The 18,689-nt window shown below is 38.4% G+C and overlaps 1 protein-coding gene across 3 annotated transcripts in view; it reads right to left on the bottom strand.

Annotated features, from left to right (window-relative positions):
- CADM2 (cell adhesion molecule 2) overlaps nt 1–18,689 on the bottom strand; it is a 465,617-nt gene that overhangs the window by 89,226 nt on the left and 357,702 nt on the right. For all 3 annotated transcript variants that reach the window (XM_063305494.1, XM_063305496.1, XM_063305495.1), the window contains one exon: nt 13,016–13,106. In XM_063305494.1, the coding sequence (XP_063161564.1) occupies nt 13,016–13,106 (91 nt within the window). The remainder of the gene's footprint in view (nt 1–13,015; nt 13,107–18,689) is intronic.

Genomic DNA, 18,689 nt, shown 5'->3' with positions numbered 1-18,689 from the left:
TGATACTGTAGATCTATAGTATCAAACACTATGTCAAGAGAAACACAATGTCCTTTCAATAGTATATCTATTTCTATATTAGCTTCGATTGGTATTTATTTTTTATATAGTATTTGCTTCTAACGGTACAATTTGATTTTCCTTTTATTTTCCATATTGCATTTACTTTTTAAACATATTTTCCACAATACACATATATCTTTAACCAACTTGCACTCTTTTCAGAATGAAGATGCTGTGATTATTTCTCATGATTAGAATTAAACTGTGGGAGCTTTCAGAAACAAAGAATTATAATGGCATTAGGAGCTAGAAGCAATTCATTTAATGGCTTTTAGTTCCTAATAAGCTTGTTACAGTTAACTCATTTCCATGTTCATATCAGCAGTTGCAACATCTGTTTTCTATGCATTGTCATGATTCTTATACCCGACATATGCCATGAGACCTTTATTTGTCCCTTTACCCTTCTTCCAAAACACTATTTTGACAGAAGCTGCCAAGAAAATTATCTTGAAAGGTATTTCCACCTATAAATATGCTGTTCTTTCTTTCTTTCTTTCTTTCTTTCTTTCTTTCTTTCTTTCTTTCTTTCTTCCTTTTTCTTTCTCTTTCTTTCTTTCTTTCTTTCTTTCTTTCTTTCTTTCTTTCTTTCTTTCTTTCTTTCTTTCTTTCTTTCTTTCCACTATTACTGAGGAAGACAGGAAGGCAGCATAGTCAAAAGGGTACATCCCAGCTTCCCAGAATGTTTTGCCACCATAGGAGGACTTTTGTCCCTGTAAATATAGTCTGTTCAAAAGACATGAAGTTGAAAAACATCCTGGAAGAAAACAGTGGCAAACAACTTTAGCAACTTTCATATTGTTGCTAAAAAAGTTATAAGAAAGAATTTTTGTAAGTACCAATAGTTGAGTCATTGACGGCCCAACACATACTGGTGGTCATACTTTAGATCTGTTTTTCTCTTCAGGGTAGCTGTGACATGATTTTGTACTAGAGGACATTGTCATCAATCTACTGATGTGGACAGATCCCTTGCTGATTGTCCTCTGGCTCATTGATGTCAGTTCCCCAGCAATTCTGCAGGCCTATTCAATCAGCCTGTCCCAGCCTGCTGGGTTCCAGAGAGATCTTGGGGTTCTCTCTGAAAATTTTTATGGGCTGTTTGGCTAAGGCCTTTGTCACTGCCTGAATGGGTAGCTGGCAGGAATCTTGGACTGCATTTCCCCTATATGGCCTCTCCCTATGTGTTGATCAGTGAATCAAGGAGCTCTGGGAGATGAAGTGCCACTCAAACAGCCTGGAACACTGTTAGAGTAAGACAAAGTGAGAGTTGATTGAAGATGAGTAATACCCTACATTCAGGATTACCTTGTGGCAATAAAGGTGACAAAACATCAATATTTATTTGTCTGTATTGCATCTGATGATATTCAACCAGTGGCTTTCTTGAAGGTGACCAATCCCTGCTGTGATTCCTGATGAGGTAGCCATGATCCTTCAAACTATGGGTTTGGCCACCTGTTTATTAGACGTGGGACCTTCTTGGGTTGTTAAGATTGCCTGGGAGGTGACCAGTCACTGGTTCCATGCAGTGGCACTGGCTTCTTTGAGAGAGAGGATAGTTGTTTCAGCCTTGAAGATGGTGGTACATTCCCTCCTCAAGAAACTGTATTTGGATCCAAGAATTTTGGATAATTATCAAACTGTCTCCAATTTGCCTTTTTTCAGGAAGTTTGTTGAGAAGGTGGTCAGACCATGGTTGCAGAAGATTGTGGAGGAAGCTGATTCTTTTCAGTCAGGTCAGGGTTCAATACAGAGAGGTATTGATTGCACTTACTGATGACCTTTAGTGAAGCTGGGATGGTGGTGGTGTGTCCATTCTTGTAGCCCTTGATCTTTCAGTGGCTTTTGATAGCACCAACTATGGTATCCTTTTGGGCCGACAATGAGCACCGTACTATGATAGTTTTCCTTTCTCAAGGGCCAGTTCCAGTTGGTGTTTTGGGGGAGAGGCCCTTTTATTGTTTTCTTCTGCCATTGTTCTTATTTTTGATGTAAGTTGCAGAGGTTGTTGGGCTTATTATTTTCTTGGTGAAATTCCATACTTTTATCAAAGTTGGTCTAATATGTCTTTTAAAGTTTTTATCCTGCTTTGTATATCTATGAAGGCTATTGGCTAAGCCAGCTCCTTACAAAATTGCCATTCTGCTATTTGGAGATTTTATCCACTCTGTTATTCATGACAGGCAGCTTGCTTTATGGTACAATTTAAAGTCTGGAAGGGGAGGCCACCTCTCTCTTTGGAATCTTGTAGGATTTTTTTGTTTGACTCTAGGTCTTTTCCTGCTCCATATGAATTTACTGAAAGTTTCTTTCCATTCTTGTAAGATTCTCTCTGAAATTCAAATTGGTGCCATTTGAAATAAATAGTTTATCTTGAGTTGTACATTCATTTTGATAACTACAATTGATCCTAACCAAGATAATTTTAAATTCCCCCACCTTTCAATGTCTCTTTTAATCTGTTAATTAAGTTAATAATTTAACATAATTATTTTGATATATTTCTTGACTGTCAGGTGCAAACCAAGGTATTTCAATGAGTGAGCTGACAGCCAGATTCCTCTTGCAAAAAAATGATTTTTTCATGCATTAAAAATCTTGTAATTGTTTTTTTTTCTTTTTTTCTGAACATTGATTTTATATCCAGAATATTCTTCATAATTATAAATTGTTTACATTAACTGTTTTATTGCCTTTTATTATAGTGGTTTTATTATAATTAATACTACATCATCTGCATAGCATTTAAACTTATATTCCACTCCACAAATTTTAAGACCTGTTATTTGTTTCTCACCTTGGATTCTTTTCTGTCAGTATTTCTAACAAAATGATAAATAGTAAAGGAGAGAGTGGACATTCTTGTCTTGTTCCTTTACTGATTTGAAAATCTGAAGAAAGGTTATGGTTCTGTTAGCCATAATCTTTGCTTTATGCCATTGATATATGCTTTTAACCCAAGCTAGAAATTCCTCTCTGAGGTTCATTTTGTTCAGTACAACCAGCATGAATTGCACTGCAAATTGTTAAAGGCTTTTTCCATGTCCAAGAAAATTAGTGCCCCCCCCGCCTCCTCCTCTTCCTTCTATTGTATTGATTAACTTACCTTTCTGTAGCCCAATGAAATGAATGAATTATAAAGAAATGAAAAGAACATGAACACACTTACAAAGAACACACTTACAAAGCCTGAGATTGGATGTCAATTGCCTATCACTTTGAACTGAGTACCAGATTAGGAAAAGGCTGGGTTGGGAAAGCATTGCTTCCCATTATTAGTTCTCCAATTTCTGGTCAAATGTACTGGATGATTTAAATTATTTGTATGCTTAATAAACAGCAGTGTACTCTTATCATGAGAGCTACTTTGGTGTATTGGTTAAGACATCAGGCTAGAAACTGGGAGAATGTGAGTTCCTCTTCTTCTTCTTTTTAAAATAAATTTCATTAGGTTTCAAGAGAAGAATAAAAACTACAAAAAACAAAACAAAATAAAAAAACTACAAAAAGGAAAAAAGGAAAAAAAGAACTAAAAAGGTGTGAAAACATGATTTTTTTAAAAAAAAATTAACAGAAAGATGTGGCTTCCAACTTTTAACAGCAAGGATACAGAAAAAAATCCATAATTAATCTCTATGTTAAACCAAAATCACATTATTTCTACATATAAATCATTCCACTTTGGCACATAATAAAAACCACTAAGTACAGTTACTCCTTCCCCTTATATTAAAATCCCAAAAATAATGATAAGCACCAAGACAGCCTGCTTCTCCTTGATGTAAAAAGCCTCACTTAGGGTACACATACTTAAATATTTATATAAATTTGGTGATTTAGAAATGGGGTGGCTGATCTTAGTGTCCCTTTAAGGCTACAGCGTGGCTTGGAAAATAATGATGTTCCCACCTCCTGGCTGGCTCTTACCAGTTGAACGCAAAACACTGTTTGTGATATTCTGGCTACCAGCAGCCATCCAGAGGACAGATGGGGTGATTCCAGGTGTTTTCCTTTATCTGGAAACATTTCTGGGCTTCAGGACAACTTCCTGAGCCCGAAAAAAGTTGCTGCAATGTCACCTCAGCCTGCTAAGCTGTGGCCACATCCACTCAGTCCACCATTTCCCACCAGAAGCCCCGGAGACCATGAGTTCTAGTCCCACCTTAGGCACAAAGCCAGTTGGGTGACCTTGGGCCAGTCACTTTCTCCAAGCCCTAGGTAGGAGGCAATGGCAAACCACTTCTGAAAAACCTTGCCAAGAAAACTGCAGGGACTTGTCCAGGCAGTGTCTGAGAATCAGACACAATTGAACAGGGAGAGAGAGAAAAAAAACTTTTATCATAATAAAAAACCCCCGAAAACTTGTACAACGTTATTTGTCAAAAGGCAAATCTTTAGCAATAAGTTTTACAATCTCTTGATATATATATATATATATTTAAAATAGCATCTTTAAATATTAAAATAATACTAAACTCAAGGCATGGAAAATGGGTTTTAGAAATGTGTTGGTTTTTCATGTTTCTCTGAAAATTGAATACCTAACATGACCATTGGTTATATTTTCACAAGTTCTCATTTCTCATTTTACTGGAAATCTGACCTATTGTATTGGAAGTCACTACAGACAGTATACTATATACAATGTAGCAAACATAAACCTTATCTATATCTTTTATACTTTGCCTGATATTTGATGTTTGTCATTAATGTTTGTTTAAATTTTAAGTAATAATTTGCTGATCATATAAAAAGAAACAGATTCCTTCTCCTTTCTTATGCTATTATCGTCTAGCATGAATTAGGTGACTTGGGACCTTGATTCCAGAAGATTTTTTTTCCTCCATATTAACCTTTGCATTGGGATACCTTTGATTATTCTATCTGAATTAATATTAAATGAAGAGGGTGGAAAAAATATCTTCTGTGGAGTCCTACTTATGGAAGTCTCTTTTTAGGGAGGTGCAACTAGCACATGCTCTGTTAACTGTTGGCATGAAGAAAATACTTTTTTGTAATATCATGTTTTTATGTGCCAAATTTTAACCTATTTTATCTACTGGTTTTATTCGTCCAGTTCTCCCCAGAATCTCCTTGGCTTATAAATCTGACAGATTGGCAGGAAAGATCTAAAAGTTGGGACAAGATGCATTTGAACATCCTGCCAACACTCTCCATTGAGATGGATAAGAAGTCTATATACTGGCATAGGAACTCTTGGAATCATTAATGCTTAATCTCCTTCTGTTCCTTAATTAAATCACTAAGCAACACTGTATGGCATTAGTTGGCCATTAAGAAGGCTGAGATTTTGAATGTCCTTAAAAAGACGTACTGCATAATCAACCTAAAATTAGGGACATTTCCATTATTAAGTAGAAGCTAGTATTTCTTATTTTAATTTGAAAATTCATTTGAAAATAACCCCATTATTTTGCTTGAATCTTTTTTCTAAGGTAGTGATAGTTTAAGAGTTCCCAAACTCATAAATCTTATGCAGGTATTCAGTAGGGTACTCAGTCTGTGAACAGCAAAAAAAATAAAAATAAATCTTCTTCCCTCAACAATGTACATACAGTAGAAGTCATAACCTCCCACACAGAAGTATGAACATTATAGACAAATATATAGGAAACCACAGTGAGTTGACATTTCCTTTCCCATGAAAGAAGCCTGGTCAACTTAGAAATATTCTGGTGAATAATTATGTACACTGAGTTACTGTGATACTTTAGATGCTCAAGCTGGATATCTGAAGAAATCTGAAGAAAATAAAGAAGGCTAGAAAATATATTTTGCACAGATTTCTTTAAAAATGTGACTTCCAAGAAAGCACCCTGATAAGATTAACATACTCTGGCTGGTTCTAGGTTTGATGTGCATTCTTATACCTTTGAACTACAGATGATTTCAAGAGTAAGGAGCTTTCAGGCTGAACAGCTGTGGTCTAGTTTTCTGGTGTCCTGATGTTTTGGCAGCAGTTGGCAACAGAGGCAGAGTGAGTTGCTTTGTAGTGTACTTTCTTGGCAGCTCACAGGGAACTGAAGAGGAACTGACTGGGCTCTGATATTTGAACCTGACAAACTGATCTTATATTGGTCCATGTCATGGGAGTCGAAGAAACCTGGTTCCTGATTGGTTCTTTATCTAGGTAGACTTCCAATTGATCAATTTTGAAGAAGTTCCAAGAGAACCAGTTCCTGATTAGCCTGTCCTTGAACCAGACTGGTGATTGCTTCTTTCTGTAGGTAGACTTCTAATTGGTCTATTTTGGAGTATTCCAAGAAATCTGGTTCCTGATTGGCTTGTCTTTGAGCCAGAATATTGCTAGGTGTTCTTGCTGGTGAGACTGCTACATATACCTTTTTATTAGTTAAGAGCTGTTTAGTCTTGGTGTGGCATAAAACTAGGATCCATATTTTGCTGATTTTCAAACTCTCCTTCCTGTTGAAGTGGTTGGAATGTTTACAGATCTCAGTAGCTTCTCTATGTAGTCACACATGGTAGTTTGTCATGGCTGCCAGAACTTCTGGATCTTTGAACTGCACCTTGTGTCCAATATGAAGCAGCACATGTCCAGCTACTGCTGACTTTTCAGATTGTCCTAGATGGCAATGCCCTTCTCATTCTTTTAACTGAGTATTAATACTGTGTTTTTTGGTTCCAATATACATCTGTCTACAACTGCAGGGAATGTGGTAGACCACTGATGATGAGAGTGGATTTCTGCTATCCTTGGGAAATTGAATTATATCTTGAATATTCTCTGTTAGCTTATAGATTGTACTTAGGTTGTTTTTTCTCTAATATTATTCCAGTATGGTCTGTGACTTTCTCAAGGTAAGGGAGAAACACCTTTCCTATTGGAGATGGTTTGTCTTTGGATGTATCTTTATTGTTGTTAGATTGCATTCCCACCTGATCTCATTAATTTGTAGAACATTACAAGCTCTACAATAGAATATTTCAAAAGTGTTATTGGTGAAATATAAATAGCCTTGCAATTCAGGAATATCAGCTTTCAAATATAACTTTTCTATATTCCAAATGTACTTGCAGAGTTTAGGGGACTTTTTTTCTGCCTTATTTCTTTGTGGATCTACCCAGATCATGGTCATGGAGGGAAGAGTGGCAAGGAAGCAACACAAACTCTATCCCTTTTGTACTTCCATTGTGACACTTTATGCAAGTACTAAATGGGTGAAGCTTGCATGGTTTATTTTATTTATTTATTTATTTTATAAATTTATTCACCGCCTATCTCTCCCCAATGGGGGCACTCTGGGCGGCTTACAATAAAACAAGATTAAAATATAAAACCATTATAATTACAAAATACAATAAAAATATAAATATAATAAAATCTACATGGCAAGAGATCTTAATCAGCCCTTCAGTGTGGTAGGTCCCTCTGGATCACTTCATGGCGCTAGCCATCCCCAGGTGTAATTATTCACCTTCCCATTCCAGGCCTGCCTACAAAACCGGGTCTTTAATCTTTTGCAGAAATCCAGGAGCTAGGGGGCTTGTCTCACCTCTGGGGGAAGGATGTTCCAAAGGGCGGGAGCTACAGCAGAGAAAGCACGCTTCCAAGACCCCGCTAGATGGAATTATTTTATAGATGGGGCCCGTAACATGCCCTCCCTGCATGACTGGATGGCGTGAGTTGATGTAATAGGGATGAGACGGTCCCTCAGATATCCTGGTCCAATGCCATGTAGGGCTTTAAAGGTGATAACCAACACCTTGAATTGGATCTGGAAGCAAACTGGGGCCCAGTGGAGCTCACGCAACAAAGGTGTTATGTGTGCAAATCTTGGAGCACCCAAGATTGTCCGTGTGGCCACATTCTGGACCAGCTGTAGCTTCCGGATATTTTTCAAGTGTAGCCCCATGTAGAGCGCATTACAGTAATCTATATGGGAGATGACCAGGGCATGAGTGACTGTTCGGAGGGCCTCTCGGTCCAGGAAAGGGCGTAAGTGGTGCACAACACAAAGTTGTTCAAAGGCCCTCCTGGCCACGACTGCCACCTGAGTATCACGACTGCCACCTGAGTAGCATACTGATGATACCTCATCCCATGGTGACAAATGATCTCGCCCAGCGGTTTCATGTAGATGTTAAAAAGGAGAGAGGAGAGTACTGATCCCTGTGGCACCCCACAAAGAAGTGGCTGGAGGGCCGATCTCTCCTTCCTATCAACACTGACTGGGACCAGCCCTGGAGGAAGGAGGTGAACCAGAGCAGAACCACACCGCCCACCCCCAACCCCCTGAGTCGTCCCAGAAGAATACCATGGTCAATGGTATCAAAAACCGCTGAGAGGTCAAGAACAGCTAGGATGGATGCACTGCCTCCATCCTACTCCTGCCAGAGATCATCCATAACCAATGGATGCAACCAATGCTGTTTCTGTCCCATAACTGGGTCTGAAACCTGACTGAAAGGAGTCTAGATAATCTGTTTCATCCAGGATCCTCTGGAGCTGCAACTCCACCAATTTCTCAACCACTTTCCCCAAAAAGGGGAAGTGGGAGACTGGGTGAAAATTGTCTAGTATGCTGAGGTCCAGCAATGGTTTCTTGAGGAGGAGGCACACCAGCACCTCCTTGAAGGCTACCGAAAATACACCGTCTCTCAAGGATGCATTTATCATTGCCTGGACCCAACCACATGTCCCCTCCCGAGCTGCCTTCACCAGCCAGAAGGGGCATGGATCTAAATGGCAAGTGGTGGTGTTTACAGTCCAGAGGATCCTGTCCTTGGGCCCAACAGGATCAAACTTTTCCCAGATGACAGGGTAAGAACGTTCCCCGGGTATCTCCCCAGATACTGCCTCATGCTCAGAGTCCAACTTGGAGCGGATGTCAGTGATTTTATCCTGCAGATGCCTGGAAAACTCCTCAGCTCGGCCCTGAAGTTGGACCTCTGGGTCCCCTTCTCCAAAAGGGATCGGATAATCTTGAACAGGGCCGCTGGGTGGCATTCTGCGGATGCAATAAGAGCGGAGAAATACTGGCATTTCGCCGCTCGTACCACCACAAGGTAGGCCTTAATAGCTGCTCTAGCTTGTGTTTGGTTAGATTCAGTCTTTGTCTTCCTCCAGTGGTGCTCTAGGCATCTCTTAATCCTCTTCAGAACCTTCAGCTCCTCTGTGAGCCACGGGGAGTGTCGGGTTCAATGGGATAAGAGAGGCCACACAGGTGCGATCCTGTCCAAGGCTCTGACTGCCTCCCTATTCCAGGTGGCAGCCAGGGCCTCTGCTGGACCATGCAGCAGATCCCCGGTATAACCCCCAGCTCCCTCTGAAATCCTACTGGGTCCATTAGTCACCGGGGGTGGACCAATCGAATAGGTCCTGCCTCCCTGCAGAGGGGGGCGGCATAGGAGAATCTCAGGCTCACCAGGGCATGATCTTACCATGACAGTGGGGGTAGCTGTAACTCTTCCCTCAGATCACGTTGCCACTGCTCCGACAAGAAAACAAAGTCTGGTGTGAGGCCACTGTCCCAAGTCAGGTCCCGAATAATCTGGGTCAGGCCTGTGGCCACCATGGTGGCCATGAACTCCCAAGCTGCCTCTGAGGCATGCACCAGGGATGGCAGGTTGAAGTCCGCCAGAACCATGGGTCTGGGGAACTCCACCGTCACCTCCAAGACAGCCTCCAGTAGCTCAGGCAGGAAGGTTGCTATGCAGCAGGGAGGCTGGTACAGTAGCAACACTCCCAGCTGTTCTCGGGAACCCAACTTGAAAAACAGGGTCTCACATCTGATGGTTACCTCACATCATGTCTGACCTTTCAAGGTAGGCCAGATCAGGAAGAAGACACTGTTGCAACTTGATTTTATTGTTGTAGGGTATAATAACAGAAGCTTGCAAAGCTTTTCTCTGCCCCTCTTAGAATATAGAATCAAGGCAGGTTTATTTTAAGTCTGTTTCTCATGCTTCTATGTTTACCAGGGATGAGATGTTATTTACTGTCTGTTATCTGCTTATGGCTTCTGCATTCCTTTGCTAGCATTATCTCTGCCTTCCTCTACACAACACACTTTTGTCATTTTGCTGAAACTTTTGCAGATGCCTATGACCCTGATGTCAAGGAGATAATCTCTAGTGTTGTGCAACAGCATAGTAAATTAGGGACAACACATCTTTCCAATATCCATCTCAGCCTCTCTCTTTTTCCCAGATGCTAAATCAGAAGCAGACAAAATGATGACCCTCTCCTTTCCCCTGTATCCCAATCCTTTTGGAGGCAAGTTTTATAATTAACTAATTGCCTTTTTCTTCTAAATTCTGAATTCAAAAAAATGATTTCCATGATAGGCTGCCTTAAAAGGTCACTGTGATAATCACATCTCAAAATTACAATTAAAACAATTTTGTTCCACAGGAATTAGGATTGCAGTTGGCTTGACTGGTTTTGAAGACTTTATAAAATTATTTGATCTATCTATCTATCTATCTATCTATCTATCTATCTATCTATCTATCTATCTATCTATCATATTTTTATCACTGCCCATTTCCCTCTTGCAGGGGACCCTGGACAGTTCACAATAAAACATTTAAAATTCAATAAAAACTTAAATTATATCAATAATCAATAAATACAGATATAAAATATAATAAAATCTAAGTAACAGCAGATTTAATTCAACCCAAAGGGGATGAGACCACCCCAGCAGGCCTAGAGAACCAACCAACCCCAAGATGGCTCCTCCTCTCCCTACTCCAAGCATGATGGCAAAACCAGGTCTTCAACTGTTTTCTGAAGTCCAGAAGAGAGGAGGCTAACCTCACTTCCAGGGAAAGGATGTTCCAAAGGCAGGAGCTGCTGCAGAGAAGGCCCACCTCCTGGACCCTGCCAGATAGAATTCTCTTACAGACGGGGTCCATAGCATGCCCTCTCTGCATGACCGGGTGGGATGGATTGATGTAACGGAGATGAGATGGTCCCTTAGGTAACCTGGACCCATGCCATGTAGGGCTTTAAATATGAAAACTAACACCTTGAATTGGACCTGGAAGCAAACTGGCAACCAACGCAGCTCATGGAGCAAAGGGGTAATATGTGCTGATCTTGAGGCACCTAAGATCGCCCACATGGCTGCATTTTGGACCAGCTGTAGCTTCCAGATATTCTTCAAGGGTAGCCCCATGTAGAGCACATTACAGTAGTCTATATGGGAGATGACCAGGGCATGAGTAACCATTCCAAGTGCCTCTCACTCCAAAACTATAGTTATGTTGTGGTTTGACATGTAGTATGAAACTTTACTGAAGATTGCTTTGTTGTTGTTGTTGTTTTCATTTGTTCATGAAATGGGGATAGTATATAAATTTGTGTATTTATTAGAATATTTTAATGTCACTATACTCTACAAGGACTCATGGTAGTGCACAAGATAATCAAAAGCCATAATGAAAATAAAGAAATACCAAAACAATAAATTCATTACCATCCTTTATTCTCATATTAGATGTAAGATTTCCTGATGATTAGCTCTGTTTTAACTGCTTTCCTGAAAATCAAGATCAATGGTGCCATCCAGTTTTCTGGTGGAAAATATTTCAGAGAATAGGTGCTAAGAAAACCTAAGTTCCTTGCCCTTCCCAAATCTCTTCTGGGAAGGGAGCCTCAGGAGCCATATCCACAACATGCACAGTGGACAGGTAGGACTCACTTGAAACAGAAGTCCTGCAAGTAAGCAGGTAATACCTGACCCGCATTTCAGAAAGACATATGGGGCTTTTAGGTTAAAAACCAATATTTTGAGGTGTACCTGAATAATCAATGCAGAGCTTTCAGCACTGGTGTTACGTGCAAATCTCTACCACTATCTCAACCACTAATAAATAGACTGCAGGTTCCAAGTAGTCTTCAAAGAACCCCCAAGAGAGCATATTGTGGTAATGTGATTGGGTGGTAAAAAGTTATTGTTGCTGCTGTTACGTTGTTGTCTTCCTGTTGAAGGGGGACGAGGGATAGTAAAATTACTACTTATAGTAAATAGGCTACTTTCTTAGTCAGAAAAACTGGACTGCTAATAATCTATTCTTCAGAAAAATGGTCAGGATGTATATGTGTCTCCCTACCACTTACACAGAATTCTTCCATTCACATTTCGGGATTGGTTACTCCATCAATATTCTTTGTAGACATAAATAGAAACACAAATCCCAAACAACATGGTAATGCTTTGTCAAAAGTGTAGTATGCAGATATAATTAAACAAATTAAAAGGTATGTGTGGAAAGAAATCTAAGATAATACTGAGAAGAGAAAAAAGATCATTTGAATTATTTCTCATAATGGTAGATGGATATAATAGTGCTCATATTTACTTAGTGGTCAATTATACATCAATTTTAAAATATATTCAGAATGAGTTTAAGGTTTGTTTGTAAAGAAATTAAAAAAAAATCCCTCTTTAACTTCAAACATATTCACCTTCACTCTCTTAATGCTATTTTAAAATTGGGATAGTTGAAAAGACATTTGCATACATCACTAAATTTCCAATTACCATGTAAATGACAACTGAAACAGACAGAGGTTCAACACTTCACTTGAAAAAAAAAAAAATGTGTTGATTTTAGAAGCTTTTCATCAGATGTGAGACTTTGCTTTGAGAATATGTACCCATCATCAGTCTGATGATATGAACAGCAAATAAGCCTGAAATTCTTTCAGGTTGAAATAGCTTCCTTAAAAAAAAAAAATGCACAGCAGGAATCCTTTCCCAAGACTAAAATAAATGACAAAGTAAAAGACCAGTCTTCCATAGGCACTTAATGAAGACATGCTTCAAGGGATTTTCTGTAGTAGAGATCACTTTACACCGCAGGACAAAAAAAAAACAGTACAGCTTTGCAGTCAGAAGCTGCAATCAAAGGAAAATAAAGAAAATAACAAAAACATATTGCTTGTTAAATCACTTACAGTGGTTTTCCTTTGGATTCACAAATCAAAGTTATAGATTGTCCTTCTTCTGGCCACAGTGTGGAAGGTATTATTTTAACTGAAGGAATATCTGGAAAAAATAATATTTACAAAACTAGATTAAAATTTAACACACATTGTACTATGCAAATTATGAAAGCGAAGTCAGAATTTACTTATGGATGAGGTTACCTTGGAATTGGTTCAAGCTATGATTCTGAATCCAAGTGTTTGAATGAACCTGTACAGTGATTTACTATTTAACTTTTATCATTAAACAGCAGAGAATGGCTATATGGGACCTGGATGGCATTACAATCTGGCAGAAAAACACTAAGGCTGTCTTTATGGAACTGTGTTCTGAGTAGCTATCAATGTCTGTCACCAATAATAGACAAATTTCTTATGACAGAAATTGACAACCATTCTAAAAGTGTTCATCTGAATGTTGTTCAAGTTCTTATCGACCGTTCACCAGTGCTGTGCAGTGGGCACAGTAGTCTGACAGCAAGCCACTGCATGAGGAACTGTGCAATCCAAATATGACATGAATATGTCCCTGTCTTTACAAAATTGCTTGGTGTGCATGGCTATACTATATTAGCATTTACAAATTTGAAATTGAAAGGTAATATAGAAAAAAGAATTTACTGAAGAGGAATAATTAGCACTCAATGCAACTCTTTCTTTGTAGATGGATGTGAATGTTATTAGAAAAACAAGTCCATTAAGAGTACATTTGAATAAGCATATTTAAAGCTGGAATAATCTAAAATTGTAATAGAAGCTTTTAGATGGCTTTTAGATTAAAAAAAAAAACCCTCATTACTGGCATTATAGAAGGTATCTTTTTGGGAATGGAATACTACTTCTAACACAGAGTTTTTGTTTTTTTATTTTTTTTAAGTTAGCTTTTGAATGGTAGAAAATATTAGATAAAATATTACATACAACAGTGAATAATCTATTCAAAACTTTAAAATACGACTTGTGCCTGATATAATTATAAAAGCCAGTTGAGTCACAAACTCTTGTGGGGTTTTTTTTAACACACTTGAAAATAAACCCCAGAAGAAAGGGTATGGACTTGGTATTTTTTCAAATATTTAAATTGGATTATTTACAAGTAAGTAAGTGGGTTCCAAACTGAAAAGTAGCGAGGGTTGTTCCATAGAATTGGGTTTATTTCTCAACCCAAATGTTGTCCAAGTGGCTCTTGTCTTCTGTATAAACAAATTACAGCTGGCTACTCTCTTAATACTAGGTAACCATAAGAATCCCATAATGAATGTACTCATGTGGAGAAAATATTTTACTGTAGAGAAAATATGTCTTAATTCAGATAATTTTCCTCCACTTGTGAATGGCTCAGTGTATATCTAAAGAAAAGTTATAATGCATACAATCTATTCATCTTATAGATGAACGTACAGTAACATGATAAAAATAACATATACAGAGAAAGTATGATCTAAAGTGGATTTTACAGGACTTCTTACATTCACAACAGTAAATCTGACCTGATAAGTTCAAAACATTTGGAAAATTGTACTTTAAGCAGTCCTAGCCTTGTTATGTCAGCTAGAATTATTCCCTGCATATGGAAATTTTGCTGTTTGGTTCTAAAGCAAGCAACATCACTGGACTTCCATTAGCACATTGCACATGTAATTTCAAAACCACAAATGACAAACGTAACATATAGCTTAATTGTAGTACCAGTAATATATCTAACAACTACCTGGTGTTTGCTTGGATCATGGGATTTTATCATTCTTCTTCTTTTGATTTAGTATTTGATATTCATTTTTTAAATTAGTGGTACTTCTTTCACAGCTTCTGAACACTTTCATACGGAAGCACAGCTTTCATTAGTTCTGTGAACAATCACTATTCATTGTAGTAAAATCCATTTCTTGTAATGACCTTGCTCTGACCTGATTACCAGCTGAACTACAAAAAACAGTATCTAATTAGCCCATCAGTTTATGTTCATATACACATGACCTGCTTTATTAGAGAGATCTATAACCAAAATGTCTGATGCCAGTCACTCAGCACTATCTACTCCATCCATTCTTCGTAGCCCCTACGTGCATATTTTATTCATGCCTGAAAAGGGCTTTTTGCCTGAAAATATTACTTGAATTTTAATTATATAAAGTCTTGGCAGTGGAAAAACTGGTGAAATTTTGAAAATATTAGGCTAATAATGCTTATTACATTTTTTTGAGAATATGAAAGGAGTTAAGACAAATTATTCATAGAATAATGCAATGCAAACATATTTAATAAACAATTTAGTAAGCAATTTAGCTAAATCATATTTTTGTAATGTGAAGTGGACAAAGAATGGAACCTATGCAGCAGCAAAGCATGCAGCAATTCATTTTATATTTTCCTATGCCAATCTATATCTGAAACTGTCACAGATTATATGGATTTTCCATGGAAGGTGCAACAGGACTGGCTTTGCATTAGGAAAAGTATGGTAAACTCCTAAGTTTCTGGGAATGGGGGAAGAATGTCTGGTGCCACCATTCCATCTGAACCTACCTAATCATTCCCATCTTTCTAAGTAGATGCCTTTATGCTGATAGTTGGCCTACATTAATGGGCTGTTTCATCAAATCATATTAAGCAAATGGACTGCAAACAGTACCATTAAGACTTTCAATAATGAAACTATCTTGGAGATCTAACTGAGACCATACATGTATTCTGTACATGTGGTCTTATGCTCATAAGAATGACAATGCTACAATTTTGGTGCTATCCTAGCTACATTGGAGAATTTGTTTCAAGAGGAAATTAACATGTTTCAGGAAAAGCACCCTTGGGAACAGTGCGATGATGTACATCACTATTCTCAGTTATGTCTATCAGGCAGAACAGACACTAAAGCACCATTCATTTAAAGTCTACATATTTGTCGTCATACTCTTTGTCCTCATGACAGATGATAGTTGTAGCTCCCATACCATAATGGAAGCCATATATTGTCTTGAGATTGTACAATTCGAGATTCAACAATAGTTAAGTCATTACAGAAATAATTATAAAGCTAATAAAGGGATGTAGCAAATATATCCACAATTTTCATTTCTCAAAATAAAGTATCTGCACAAGTATATTTGCATCCTAAGTAGAACAATGATGTAATATAGTAGATTGCACAGAATGGGAAAGTACGTTCAAAACCAAACTACTTAGGAGGTGAGGAATGAACTATATGAGATTATTGCAGCCAGCATTCCAGTCCTGAATCAGTTTACCTGGAATAGTTATACCTGTGGTGGGATGTAGTGTTTGATAGTCATATGTTAGTTTTAGAAAGTAAACCAAGTAAGTAAATGGTCTTGTAAAAATGAAGAAAGAACAATGAAAGAACAATCCACACATTACAATTATACAATAAACACGATCTTGTTTTCTTCATTCTAATCTTCCCACAAAAGTATTGCTTAAACAGTGCTTAAAGAGCGTGAGTGCAAATTATAAAGCTTTATTTAGTTCTTAGTAATAATATGAATTGCTGAATTCAATTAGGTACTTTCCAAAAGGTAATATCTTTAGTTCCTTTGTGATCAGCTTTTCAAACACTTGATTGAATGCTTTGAGAATGGTTAACTATGCTCTCTCCTGTGTATCCCTTGACTATGAAAAGTTTAATTCCACAGACATTGAAAAGGCGTAGTTGTGTGCAGAAAGGGACAGAGAAAGAGAGGATGGAGGAGAGGGAGATTTTCTTCTCTAAGATCTGAAACAAATGGGCTGAATAGGTTTTTCATCCCCAAACTTTCAAAAGTTGTGGGAGGAGAAGTGTTGAACAAAAATAACTGAGTTGAATTGTACTTAATCTATAGAAGTGCAGCATAAATGTCCTTAAAAGTTCACACAGATTATCTGTTTCTGTGAATTGTAAGTAAACCAATGAAACTAACAACATAAAAAATAGCTTATATATAAATGGACCTTGGGAGTTAATGATTAGGTCACCAAGATGATAATAATTTAATTTGTTGGGGTTGAGCTGTTAAGTTGAACTGATGGCTTTGATTATTGTTTTCATGGGATATTGTTGTGATGATTATAGGATTTAACTGTATACTACTATGAGTCCTTCTGGAATATGGTGGTAATAAGGTGTGTGTGTGTGAGATAGAGAGAGAGAGAGAGAGAGAGAAAGAGAGATAACATGCTCCTTAACCTAATGTTTTTCTGTAAACTTTTCTCTCTGTTTTTGGAATCCAAGTTAATTTTTAGAAAGTAAAGCTAGACAGCATAGACTGGGACATGCAGGAAGCTCAAAAGTGAAGGCATGAACACATGTCATACAGCTATATTTCCATTCAATCTTAATCATGTATCAGGAATCATGCTTGAACAGGGATCTTGGAAATTGACATTGTGGATTTTGGAGCTTTCTGAGAACATCACTGTTAAGGAAAGTATGAACTTAGGTGTTGTTGTTTATTTGTTTAGTCGATTCTGACTCTTCGTGACTTCATGGACCAGCCCACGCCAGAGCTTCATGTCGGCCGTCAACACCCCCAGCTCCCCCAGGGACAGGTCCGTCAACTCTAGAATGTCATCTATCCATCTTGCCCTTGGTCGGCCCCTCTTCCTTTTGCCTTCCACTCTCCCTAGCATCAGCACCTTCTCCAGGGTGTCCTGTCTTCTCATTATGTGACCAAAGTATTTCAGTTTTGCCTTGAATATCATTCCCTCAAGTGAGCAGTCTGGCTTTATTTCCTGGAGGATGGACTGGTTTGATCTTCTTGCAGTCCAAGGCACTCTCAGAATTTTCCTCCAACACCACAGTTCAAAAGCATCGATCTTCCTTCGCTCAGCCTTCCTTATGGTCCAGCTCTCGCAGCCATATGTTACTACGGGGAATACCATTGCTTTAACTATGTGGACCTTTGTTGTCAGCGTGATGTCTCTGCTCTTAACTATTTTATCGAGATTTGTCATTGCTCTTCTCCCAAGGATTAAGCGTCTTCTGATTTCCTGACTGCAGTCAGCATCTGCAGTAATCTTTGCACCTAGGAATACAAAGTCTTTCACTGCTTCTACATTTTCTCCCTCTATTTGCCAGTTATCAATCAAGCTGGTTGCCATAATCTTGGTTTTTTTGAGGTTTAGCTGCAAGCCAGCTTTTGCACTTTCTTCTTTCACCTTCATCATAAGGCTCCTCAGTTCCTCTTCGCTTTCAGCCATCAAAGTGGTATCATCTGCATATCTGAGATTGTTAATGTTTCTTCCAGCGATTTTAACTCCAGCCTTGGATTCCTCAAGCCCAGCTTGTCGCATGATGTGTTCTGTGTACAAGTTGAATAGGTAGGGTGAGAGTATACAGCCCTGCTGTACTCCTTTCCCAATCTTAAACCAGTCTGTTGTTCCGTGGTCTGTTCTTACTGTTGCTACTTGGTCGTCATACAGATTCTTCAGAAGGCATAAAAGATGACTTGGTACCCCATACCCCTAAGAACTTGCCACAGTTTGTTATGGTCCACACAGTCAAAGGCTTTAGAATAGTTGATAAAACAGAAATAGGTCTTTTTCTGAAACTCCCTGGCTTTTTCCATTATCCAGCAGATATTGGCAATTTGGTCCCTAGTTCCTCTGCCTTTTCTAAACCCAGCTTGTACATCTGGCAATTCTCGCTCCA

This window comes from Candoia aspera, chromosome 5, assembly GCF_035149785.1.
Source record: "Candoia aspera isolate rCanAsp1 chromosome 5, rCanAsp1.hap2, whole genome shotgun sequence".
Taxonomy (NCBI): Eukaryota; Metazoa; Chordata; class Lepidosauria; order Squamata; family Boidae; genus Candoia; species Candoia aspera.
Note: the sequence above shows the minus strand (reverse complement) of the source record. Positions and strands in the feature narration are given on the sequence as shown.